Genomic DNA, 12,321 nt, shown 5'->3' on the forward strand with positions numbered 1-12,321 from the left:
CAGGTTCCATCCTAAGCGCCCCCCGCACATGGCGGCGCCTGGAGCCGCCCCGCAGCACTCCCCGTTTCCAGGGCCATCCCAAGGCTCGCCCCAGAGCCAGCCGGCCACCGCTTCTCGCCGCTCCCCTCACAGCACACCCGCAGCCTCCAGCGCGGCCGCAGCGCCCGGCCCGGGAGCGAGCCGGGGCCGCCCGCGCCAGGCGCCGCCCCCGGCGGAGGCGGTGCCGCCCCCTCGGCGGCCGGGCCCGGCGGTGGCGGCGGCCGCGCGGGCCGGGGCGATGGCGGCGGCGGGGAGCGTGTTCCTGAGAGCCCGCGGCAGGACTCTGACCGCCTTCCGCCCAGGTACGGGGAGCGCCGGCCGAGCCGCGCCGTCTCCTGCGGCTCTTCCCCGCCGCGCTGCCGGGCGGGAGGGGCGTGCGGAGGGAGGCCCCGGGCTTCCCCGGCGGCGGGAGGAGCTGCCGCCCGGAGAGGGAGGTGTGGAGCGCCGGGGCCTGGGCCGTGTGCCGGCGGGCCGCGGCCGGGGAGCGGGGCACACGGGGGCACCGGCGGCCGCAGCGCGGACGGACGGAGCTGTGGCCGCCCCGCTGCCCCCGCTGTGCCGGGGCGCGCCCGGAGCCGCCCAGATTTGTCCCCACGCTTTGGCTCCCGTGAAGACGCCAGCAGTGTCCAGCACCGGATTCGTTTTAAAATACCTGTGCTGCTGAACCGGGTCTCGATAGCCTGTGAAGCTGTTGGTGCCAGCACTGTGCTGCCCTGTGTTTGTACCTGTAGGGGTGACCTAACAGGTTACCCCTGGGTCACTCTTGGTGCTCAGACCAAAGGCAGCCGTAGGGTGGTTCGCAGCTTGGTAAGATGCTGCTTTCCCCGGGGCGCTCAGCCCGCTCCGGTCAGCAGCACAGGTGCTCCCCTGGCCCTTACCCGCCGTGCAGGAGCAGCCGGCGAACCCTGGGCTGAAGCCAGCCAAGGCAGACCTGCTTCCACACCCACCAGGTACAGAAGGAGACGAGGCCGAGCCAAAGGTGGCAGCCGTCGGTGACTGCTGGTTCTTGCTTGCAGCTGGACCCAGAGGCGCACATTTAACTCGTTGAACATCTCAGTGTATGCACCTCTTTGTAAAATTCGCCCAAGGATAGAGGTTCTACAGTGTGCTGGGGTTTTTCAGGGACACAGCTGTGTTAAGAAATCATTTTCTATGGTCATGTGTAGAAGGTATTCTATTTCTCTGTATTTATGAATTTCAAATTGTATTGGTTTGGTGAGGTCAGCAAGGCTATTTCATCCCATCAATTTTGTGGTCTTTTCTTGGGTTGCACTGGAAATATTTGGCTTTGCTTGTTGCCAAATAAAGAAAAATCACCAACTCAGAGCATGTGAAGTATATGTATACCGCCATTCTGGCAACCTATTAATTGCAGATGGTCTGGTTTGTTTGGAACAGAATGCCTAGCATTTGCTGAGGGGACAGATGGCAGACAAGCCACCTAGTTAAATCAACTATATAGTGAAATTTTGACAAAAGGAGTGTTCAACAGCAGTGTAAAAGTTTCTGAATAAAAGCTGTATCTAACTCCTTCTTGAAAATTTCCTTAAACATGGAAGAAAACATAATTTGGGAATCTGTTCCCAAGTATGCTTCTTCCTCCTGAAGCATCCTTGTTTGGAGTTCTTTAAATATTAGTTAAGATTTTTCTTACCAGTTGGTTGCTTTTAACCTTGTTCAGGATTTGTTAGGCTATCATAGTCCAGCTACCATCTTTGGGTGCAGTATTGTTGTAAATAATTTACTTGGGTCTTTCTTAAGAGGCCAAAGTTCAACACAATACTTTAGTGACTAAATTATTAGGAAAAAAGAGAACCAAGGGCTGTTAAAACTCAGGCAAATTTTCATGCAGTTTAAGACAAAAATCAGTTATCTCCATTTTGTTGCTTTTCTCAGTCTTAAGGTTTCACTTCTGTTAAACATGTATCCACATTTACTGCCACTGCTGTGGCTTGGCACACTGTTTCCTTTTAAAATTTGAAAGCCACTATTGAGAGCTAAATTTCCTTCCTTCTTCTTACACTTTTTGCAAAGTTCCTCTTCCCTACTGATAAATTGTTCAGTCTGTTTTTACATAACGTGGAGGTTATACCTGTAACCTACTCTTATCTGCCCTTCATGTGGGACATGTGCATGAGGAGCTTGAGGTGAGGGATTGAAATTCCACATAATCAATGAGGCACAGTAGTAAACAGTGTATAAATGCCCTACCTGATGGGCAATAGACCTTTGTATGGTTTGGCTTTACTTTGTAAAATAAATTATCTCTTTTCTGCCTGTGTGAAATTTTGCTTCAGCTGTCTACTCCTTCTATTAGTATTTAAGTGAAGAAACAGGACCATATGTTTGGGCAAGTGCTGTCTTCACCACTTCTCTCCAGAAGTCAGGGAGTTATTTTGTTTTGTATTTTTGGTGTTTTTTGGGGTTTTTTTTTCCTGAGTATGTCAGTAGCATACTGTGCAAAGAATTCATGTGAAAGTGGTGGAACACTTTTTTCAAGTAACTAAACAAGTGATAGTTCTGTCAGTTTAACTGGTTGAGAAGTGTCTGTTTGAACCTGTCTTTTGCTAGTTTTAGTTGATGGTTCCAAAATCTTTATGTGGAACAGGCAAATAACTAGTATTGCATCTTCAGAGTCTCAGTTCCACATGTGATTTTCTGTTCCTTTGTCATGCCTCCCCCGCCAATCTTTTACATACTCTCAAAGTTTATTCAATTACTTCTCATATTTCAATTTTGCTCTGTTCTCTATTCCTTTCCAATCTCAGATTTTTTGCCATTTTTTAATGTTGAGGTGACTTCTTAGTAGCACTTGGTAAAAATCTTATTAAGTTGGTGGTGTTTTCCCCATGTGCACTATGCTTCACTTTTTTGCACAAAGTTCATCCTTTTTTGAACACTCACTGCATAGGAAGTCTCTCCTCAGCTCTTCAGAACCAGGCCTGATTCTCATGCTGCCAAATGGCTTAATTTTAGCAAATTCCACATCCTCACTGTTCAGTTGCTGTGACTGATTGTTTTGAGTTTGTTGAACAGTATACTGGTCCCAGTACAGATCCAGGTGGCATCTGGGTGTCTTGTCCATTTTTGTTTTTCTTAGCAGTTTTCTGTGCATGCAAGGGCTTCATTTCCTATTTCCAGACAGCTTGGCTTCCATAAGAGTCTTTGGTGAGTAGCTGTTAGATGTCTCATGGAGATGGGATCAAATGGATCTCCCTTGTCCCTGTAAAAGCTGTTGAGTACTCTTTCTGAAGAATCAGTAAACACAGAAGGTGCTTACTTGTTTTGTGTTTCACTTGTCTGTACAGATGCCACTTTTATAGTCAGTTGTTACCAGATGGCTCAGGAAATGCCTTTAAATGTAGATGTAATGGTGACCACCTCCCTGTTCCTGGTGCAAGGGCAGGTTTAAGGATAACTCCCCAGAAGTTTGCTGATTTTCACTTTTGAGGAATTCTATGGATGCCACCTAATCTGAGTGGTTTGTTAGTGCCTGTGTCTATTTGTTGAATCATCTACTGATACTTTGATTTCAGACAGATCTGATGTGCGGTCAGGAGGAATTATTGCATTAGAGCTTCACAAGTTCCCTCATGATACATGTGACTACCTGCTCCTAATTCCTGTACAAAGTGCTTTATTAATTCTCAGTTTTATGCTGTTTCCAGTTCCTCACTTTTTTTACCCTGACTTCTAGGCCTTCAGTACCAAACCTTTCAGTGTATAAAATCTTTCCTGTTTTTTTTTTTTTATTTGAAGGCTTTAGCTTTTCAAAGGATGCTGACCTGCTCTTACTAGCCTCCTTTTTGCTATTACTTAAGTAGTTTAGACACTCTGGATTCTTTTTGGTCTTCCTGAAGTCCTTATTAAATGCTGTGCATATGGTCTGAGCCTCTGGGATAGTGTCTTTGAGTAGTTTCCATGCTGCCTTCAAGGATTTTTGCACTTTTTAAAAGCATCATAATTATATATAATTCGCCTTCCTTTGAAATTAAATACAACCGCAGTTGATTTCTTGCTTTCAGAAGAGTGTTAGATCTTGGCACATTATGATTACTGTTCTAGAGCTCTTCAACAGTAATATTTTTGAGCACTGATCAGAACTGCTTCCCAGCTTGCATATTCCATTCCCAGTACTGTCTCCATCTCTCATATGGATTAGGGAAATTTTTACGTGGGTTTTGAGAAACTTTCTGTGACTTCACCTTGTCATTATGCAAACCACCCCCCTTCACACCTACAGTTCTGGGCTGTAAAGTTTTTGTAATGAGTTTACATGTTAAATTTGGGGGTGGGCATAAGGCATGACTAGAATTTAGCTTCTGTAGCCCTCAGTACAAATAAACTGTGTCTGAGGGGGCATTTCTTACCTTCATAGTTATCTAAGAAGTTTAAAAGTATGTCTTTTGATAACAGTAGCACTGTCTCATTTATTTGAGAAACCACATTCTATCATTTAGTGTTTCTACTGACAGCATTTTTGTAGTACAAAGTTTCTAATAATTACCCTTTAAAAGGTTATTTTTTTTGTCTCTCTGAAAATGTATTTTAATACCTGTTTTGAAGAGTTTTTTTCACCTGGAACTTAAAATGGCATAATTAATGACAGGTTGCCTTGGTCATTCAACAGAACCTTCAGTAGTCATATCTCTTGGTAGACTTCCAGGTACACATGGAAAAAAAAAACAGCTGAAAGACTTGCATATTTCTTTAGACTGAAATCTTTTGTATTTAGGCATACAAAAATAATGAATTTTCTAAGCCACTTCTACTGATAATATAAAATATTTATATTATATATTTATATGTTAAAATATATAACAAGAAATTATTAAAAATATAGCACAATTCCTTTATTGGTTTTCAAGCTATTTCAGGACTGAGAGTGATGGAAACAAATTGTTGCTGTTTATGTTGTCTATCATGTGTACATACTGACTTCATTTAAGAGATTCCATTTTCCTTCCTGCATAGACCTTCTTTGGAAAACCAAGGTTGTGCTTCCTTTTCAATTATACTCAGAAAAAGAATCACAGGCACACTTTGTAGGAAGAGACAACTCAGGGCAAGGAACCATGTCCCTCTGCTGTGCTCTGATTTTCAGAGAAGTGGTATTGATTCTTCTGTCAAACCCAACGTGACAATGAGGGCATTTTCGTATTCATACTGCCCGTGGTGGACTGAGCAGGCACTGGACATGTGTCCACATCCAAACTGCTCTGGTATAGTAGTGTCCAAAGAGAGATTATGGACAGGAGTAACTTTCTATAACTGATTTGTTTCCATTAAATTCTGCAGAGTGTAGAGGAGGAAGAACACCAATGTATTGTTGAACCCAACCAAAGTACTTATAAAAAATGCCACCAGAAAAATACTGGAAATCCCACCAGGATCCACAATCCTATGTGCCTGGCAGAGGCCAGTAGTTTTTGTGAGCAATCTCAATAGATGTGTTGGTGATCCTTGGAGATGGGGCGAGAAAAGGGAGGTGAAACTAGGAAAAGCAAAAGGGGAAGAAATGGAGGCACAACAAGAAATTAGCTATTGTCCTTTAGAAGTTGGGAGATTCAGCTGAAATCCCACTTAAGTCCTTGAAGTATTTTTTTGCCTGTGATCATAATACATGGCTGAGGTTTTCTCTGGTGAGTTGCTGCTGACTTCTTCAGTCCTTCATAGAATTAATCCTTAGATAAAATTAGAAGCTGGCACTGTTTTTCAGCCAGTGCTACTAAAAATACAGCTCATTGATCCTCTGTCTGTACTTTGGCATTCATGGGAGCAGAAAAAGAGAAGGAAACTATTGAAACTGAGGCATAACAACATGTTCAGAAGTTGGACTTCTTCAGTGGCGATCAGCTGTGCTTTTAAGGAGATCTGGAACCAAAACTGCTTTGAAATAGGAGTTTTCTGTTGCTTGGTGTGTAAGAGCAGGTCCACAGACATCATTTGTCCTTCAGAAGTGGAAACCACATGTGCATCAGTTATCAGAGAAGTCTCAACTTTGTTCTGCATTTGTGTTTTCATATTGTTATGGTAAATTTTGAGATTCACAAACACCTTCAATGTCTGTACGGATGAAGAGCCAATTTTCAGGCATTCTCAGCTTCATTCAATTTTGTGATGGAAGGGAGAGGACAGAAAAAAATATTAATTGAATCCTAATCTTCTGTCACTTTACCTAGCGTGCACTTCATCAAATACAACAAAATAGCTCATCTAAAGGCTTGAAAATTTAAACTCCTAGTGAGAAGAATGTCTTTACTTTTATTCCCACAGAAGTCATTTGCTACATATGAAGGGATGATAGCCATTGCACACGTTATTTGACTGAAACCTTTGGAAGCAGCAGCTGGGACTTGGATCATGACTAGAGGATTGCTGCAGAAGCAGCAGTTGGCCCTCCCACCACTTGTGCCCAGTGGTGTTTGTTAGTTCCCCTCTGCCAGGCTTGGACAGACCCCAGCATGGGAGCAGAAGGATCTCCCTGAGCACTGTTCTTGAGATCCAGTGCAAAGACCAGAGAAGGGGTTCAAACAGGGCCTTGCGGGGCCTGACTTATAGGGAAGACGAGATTTATTTGCTTGGTCACAGTACCTGTTCTGTGGGTAGCTGAATCAAGAAATTAAGAAGCAGATGGTGAGGGAGAAAAGGAGGGTACAGAATAATGATCTGAACAGGGTCCATTACCATGTCATTGTAAGGCAGAAGACTTCTGGGTCCATCTGTGGTAGTGGAAGATGCTTTTTCCAGCTGTTTCTTGTTGCCACCCTCTTACCATATTGGCTTGTTGGAAGAGTGCTCATGCAGGCCAGAATTAGTGAAACTGCACTAGTAGCAACACTTGCAACTTTAGCTGACTACTGTCACGGCTTGCAAAGAAGAGGAAAAACTTGCAAAAACAACTCTGAAGACAGACCAGTGAGGACACTCAAGAGTTACTTCCTGGATTAACTGAATTCAAAACAGGCTTAAGATTGGTGCCAGGTGCAAGTTCACACCAGTGGTGTACTTATGCAATTCTAATCATGATATTCTGTTTTTATATTTATAGTACTTTGCAGTAATTAAAGCACATTCCCTATTTTAAGGAAAAAGTTAAGTTGTAAGTTTAAACAGTGTCCTAACTTTATTTTGTTCCCATATACTTTTGTTTCATGGGAAAAAAAAACAGTGAATAACAATTGATAAATAGTAAGCTAATGGAATTTGGTTTAAGTACTAAGGTTATTTGTTTTTAATGTTTCTGATTAGAGTGATCAAATAATAAGACAAAGGTAGAAAATATTTATTCAGCCTTCCTGTTATTTTTGTAAATATCTGATGAGTTATTGAATACCACAGAAATAGCTATTGACTGAATTATTTGACTAAGACCAGTTAATTGAACTAACATTTTAAGTAAATGTTATCCATGTAGCCCTGATTCCTGGCTCTCTTCTGATATCCCTGCTTCACTTTCTTCATTTTATCTTTTTCTTTCCTACAGGAGAATATAGCACATACCTTTGCATCATTTTCAGTTCCTTTCTTTTTTCACCTCCGATCTCCTTCCTTTTCTCCCCACTCTTCACCACCTCCACCCCTGCATCTTCTGTTTCTCCTTTCTTCTGCCATTTCTTGATTCTGTCTGTGTACTGAACTTCTCTTTTGAAATTCATCTTATCAGTCTCTCTCTTTGCCTCACATGACCATCACTCACCCACTCAAACCAGAGCATCTGTGCACAGTCTTAGGAACAGTCAGGTACTTAAAACCTAGAGAGTTACTGTATTGGCATGAATATAGGTCAGGAAAATAAAATAACCCTGAAACATGTATTAGAATAACCCCTAGTCTGGCTTTCCCACCTGCTCCCTGAGAGTGCATTGCTTGCCAGACCTGTGTATGCTGAAGTGTTCTACCTGAAGTTCCTGGGACCTGGGCCAGCCCTGCTGCCTGTGCCATCCAGCCTGGACTGCTCCAGGTGCTGCAGCTGCCTGTGCCCACCACGCACCATTGCTGGGGCTCTGAAAGGATAGCACAGTCTGTCCATACTTGAAACACAGTCTTTAAAAGCAAATGCTAGCTCTTTTTCTAAGTAGTCTCTGTAAAAATAAAGAAATGTAACTATATTTTACTTAGGCTACTATGGTAAAAATACTGGCTTCAGATTAAACAATGCAAAACAAGTAGATTTTGCTCAGCATTGATTTATCAGTACTGTCTATCAGGTTGCTGGAAAAGGGAATGGTATTGGTAGGCCTGCTATTTAGTTCAAAGGTTAGATCTTTTTTCCCCATTTAATGAATAAATTGTGCCATTCCTCCAAACCAAGTTCCTGTTCCAGACATTTCTTTTATTCACTTTCGTTTTGTAGAGGTCATAAAGGGCTTCTGATGCAAGCTTCCTTAACTGATTTTTTCTACTATAACTTTCTGCCTATAAAAACTGTAACCTGATTTCTCTGCACAAACAGTGCCTTTACTGCATCATGTAAGCTGCTTTTACGGCAATTGTATTTTTTATGCAAGTTATAAAATAAAAACCTAAATTATTTTTGGCATTCAAGTGGTTCCATAAGGCTTATACTGCAAACTCATGGATTGATAGATCATTTCACTTCTCTGAACAGTTGTGTAACTTGAAGAGTAAATTTTATTTCAGAATTAAAAGCCAATGAGTGGCTAGAAGTTTCTGTCTATAAAATACATGATTATTATTTAGATTAAGTCAGTGCTGGTATATAAATAATTTTGTTTAGAAATGAAATGTTAGTTTAAGTAAAGTACAGAGGCTTTCATTTGGAAAAACGATCTGATGCCATAGCAACAGATGACAATTCCAAGCAGCTTCCGGGAGTTGCCTACATTCCTCATCCCTCACTCCAGCCTATCCATATCCATGGTGCCAGAAATGAATTCTGAACTCTGTTTTCTAACCTTGCTTGGAAGAAACACACTCCCCTTCTTGCAGAGTGTGAAGCTTCAGTTCTAGAGCTTGTGGAAGGAAATCAAAAGTACATCCATGAGTTGAACATGCTTCTTCTCTACTGTTACTAGAAGACCAGTTTTGCATCAAAATGGATTTCAGATCTGACTGACATTATATGAGAGTATATTCAACGATTATATTTCAATTTTAAATAATTTGTATCTTTTATTTTTAGATTCAACTGTAGCTGGATGTAGTTTGTGAGTTTTTAACAGTTTAAATGCTGTTTAAAAACCTCCAATAACAGTAAATGTATAGAGCTGTCAAAACTAAAATATTCAGGTTGCAAATGAATGCATATAGACAGCTGGAGAAAACACAGTGTACTTGTGTTTGTACTTCCATCTTGAGATGTAAGTGTAGGAAACATACTACCCTTTTTTTTTTTTTTAATTTGTAATCAACTGTTGTTTTATTTGCCCAGTGTTGAGATTTTTTTCTTGCAAATGGGCTTGCAGTCATATATGTCACCCTTTCTTTGTTGTATTTGGTATTACAATACTGGAGAAAGAAGTATACAAAATTTGTACCAGTAAAGATTCTGTCCTACCCTCTGCCTATGCTGACTCTATCAATGGAAATTTGTTTCTGAGTTCTCACCTTTTTGTCATAGGTCTTGGGAGCAATCGTGGCAGCAGTAAATTTGGATTTTCATTGTTGCTGATGATTCTGATGTTGCTGGGTTTGGTGTTTGCTGACCTTGGTCCTCTTGAGTGGTTTCAGTTCTGGCTCCACAGAATGTGCTGCATCCAACTTTTCTCTAAAACTATGAGAACAAAAAGCATCTAACTCCTTAATAATTTAAGAAAAAGTCTACTGGAACCATAAAATGTGAAACCTATGTATGTTTTAGCTTCTTAATTAAAGAAGCAATAATTGGAATCCTAAAAGAGTCAACTGAAATCTAATGTTACACACTTGTGCTGTGTTGTAGTCTTGTAATTTCCAGCACTATTTGCTGAATTCTTCACATACTTCTCTAATCAGTCTGTAATTACTATGTATTATAATTAGATTAATATATTTTTTTTCTACAGCTATATATTAGAGGAAAATTTTGTACTTCTGCCTTTATATTTGTCGTGTATGAATGAGTATAGAATTCTGTACGTGCATTAAAGCAGTGTCAACCTACTGAAGAACAATCAATGATGCATGGAAACTCTTATTCTCTATTAAGTGTCTCTACTGGTTTGGTTTTTTTTCCTTATTTTTTTTCTTAGATGCTGAGTACCAATGGAAGGGGCCCTTCTACTTCATCCAAGGAGCAGATCCTCAGTTTGGACTGATGAAAGCTTGGACACATGGAGACACTAATAATGGAGATGATGAATGGGGAGAAGAAATTAAATTAGCAGAGCAAGCAGTGCAGGCCATTAACAAACTAAAGCCTAAACCCAAGTTCTTTGTGCTGTGTGGAGACCTTGTCCATGGAATGCCAGGTAAGGCAGTTAAAAGTGCAGAATGGAGGTGGTCATTCCATTTTTTTATATTTCTGATTGGCAATAAGGCTAATTTACTTAACTTCAAAAGAGCCTTTCGTAAGTATCATTAGTATTAGTTCCTGTTTTGGTATTTTGGGGAAAAAAACCCTGTGGTTTGTAGATGATTCTTGAGATATTCTGCATTTTTCATCTGACTTTGTGTAGCATTCATCTTAAGGCTGTACGTTCATTAATTAATTGCTTGCTTTGAGATGACAAGGAGGGGCTCTAGCCACTGGGGAAAACTAATGCCAAGAAAATAGCAAAAACTAGATATGGCTTTTTGAGTAGCTAAAGTGAGTAAGGCTCAGAGAATTCTCTAGATTTCTAGTGCTTAATATATTCAAATATTTAAGTTTTTTAAATGCTAGAGGTCAGTGAGTTCAAGCTCTAGCAACTCTGTCCGGTGGCTGTGGGACTCTGAGCTCAGTGTGTTTCTTTGTACACTGAGAGGAAGAACAACAATCAAGAAAGGTGAGTTACAAGAAAGATAAGTACTTTTCGTGGAAGTGAAATTAGAAGTGGTGTTACCTGCTGAGAAGTGGTCTGGAAAGCAGATCTAAGCACCGTGTCCCACATTTGTTAGCCCTGATAAGCAGCAGAGCTGCAGACAGCCCTGGCTCTGTCACTGGCAGCACCACAATCCACCCAGGGATCCTGCAAACATCCTGTGCCTTGTGCTCCACTCTGCTTCACCCTCCACCTGCACCTCAGGAGCTGCTTCCCAGCCCCTGCTCACACAGCAGGGCTGCAAGCATGTTGGAGACCTTTCACTAATTCCTTCAGTGTCCCACAATGTTAATTTTAAGACTTTAGCTGTCAAATTGATTGACAGTATTTGTAGGCTTTCTTTTGATCAGAACACAGTTTTGCTGAAAGAGTGGGAAAGTGTAAAAAACAACAGATTTAAGCTTTAAGATTGAATCTACTGCGTAACACCTCAGTAGCTTGATCATAAAGTATGCCATGATGCAGTTTTATTGGCTTACATGCTTCCATAAATTTTGGAATAATCTTCCTATAGCAGAGTTTTAATAAATAATTAAGACTTCTAATTTGTGTAGGTGTTCCAGATATTTTGGTGTCAGTATCCATTGTAAGAGAAAGAAAAGTCAGGATCAATAATAAATGTTATACATCCTTTTGAAAGTGATCTTTCACTCTAAAAATTTAAATAAATCAGGAGGCTAAATTAGTTTCTGTTTACCTGGATATTTCTCAAATACTCTTAAAACAGTGCAAAGTTTTGAGTCCTTTTGTCTCTTTTGACTTCAAACAACATTATGTTAAGGCTTCTCTGTTGATAGAGTTTAAGTGTGAACTAGAGAGCCAGCAATCTTCTGACTTCCACTGGGGACTGAATGGCTGGATACAGTAAGTCTTGTGTGTGGTACTTCTGGTATTTGGTTGGGTTTTAATTTTTCTAGCAGTGGTTCTCTGTGTCATTATTGTCCCTTTTGCCAGTGTATGTCTCAGACTTGGTAATGTTTTAAATACAAACCTGTCAGGGCTTTGCAAAACATTAGCATTATTCATTTTGTTAACAGACATGTGAAAGAAGCTGAGTGGTTTGTACTGGTGATATCACCTACATTGTGTGCTGGGTGTGCTGTGCCTTGTATAAATATTTGAAGCTGCCTCGTGCAATTTCCAAGAAATTGCAAGAAAGAGCAGTTCATTACTCAGTAAACTTAAGGGTATTTTCCAGGCTAAATGATTCAATGATTCTATGATTACCTCACTTGAGCCACCATATTTTAACTTCACTAATAATTTCTTGGTGATTGAAATTATGTTAATAGTTTTCAAGCCTGTGTTATCATGTAGT

General features: G+C 40.9%; 1 protein-coding gene across 1 annotated transcript in view; it reads left to right on the forward strand.

Moving 5' to 3' along the window:
• Nucleotides 1–233: 233 nt before the first annotated feature.
• The window catches only part of CPPED1 (calcineurin like phosphoesterase domain containing 1), a 39,277-nt gene continuing 27,189 nt past the window's right edge, over nucleotides 234–12,321 (forward strand). Inside the window, exons 1-2 of the mRNA XM_021539835.2 lie at nucleotides 234–341; nucleotides 10,233–10,451. Of these exons, the coding sequence (XP_021395510.1) occupies nucleotides 278–341; nucleotides 10,233–10,451 (283 nt within the window). The 5' untranslated portion in view covers nucleotides 234–277. The remainder of the gene's footprint in view (nucleotides 342–10,232; nucleotides 10,452–12,321) is intronic.

Source organism: Lonchura striata, chromosome 16 (assembly GCF_046129695.1).
Source record: "Lonchura striata isolate bLonStr1 chromosome 16, bLonStr1.mat, whole genome shotgun sequence".
NCBI lineage: Eukaryota > Metazoa > Chordata > Aves > Passeriformes > Estrildidae > Lonchura > Lonchura striata.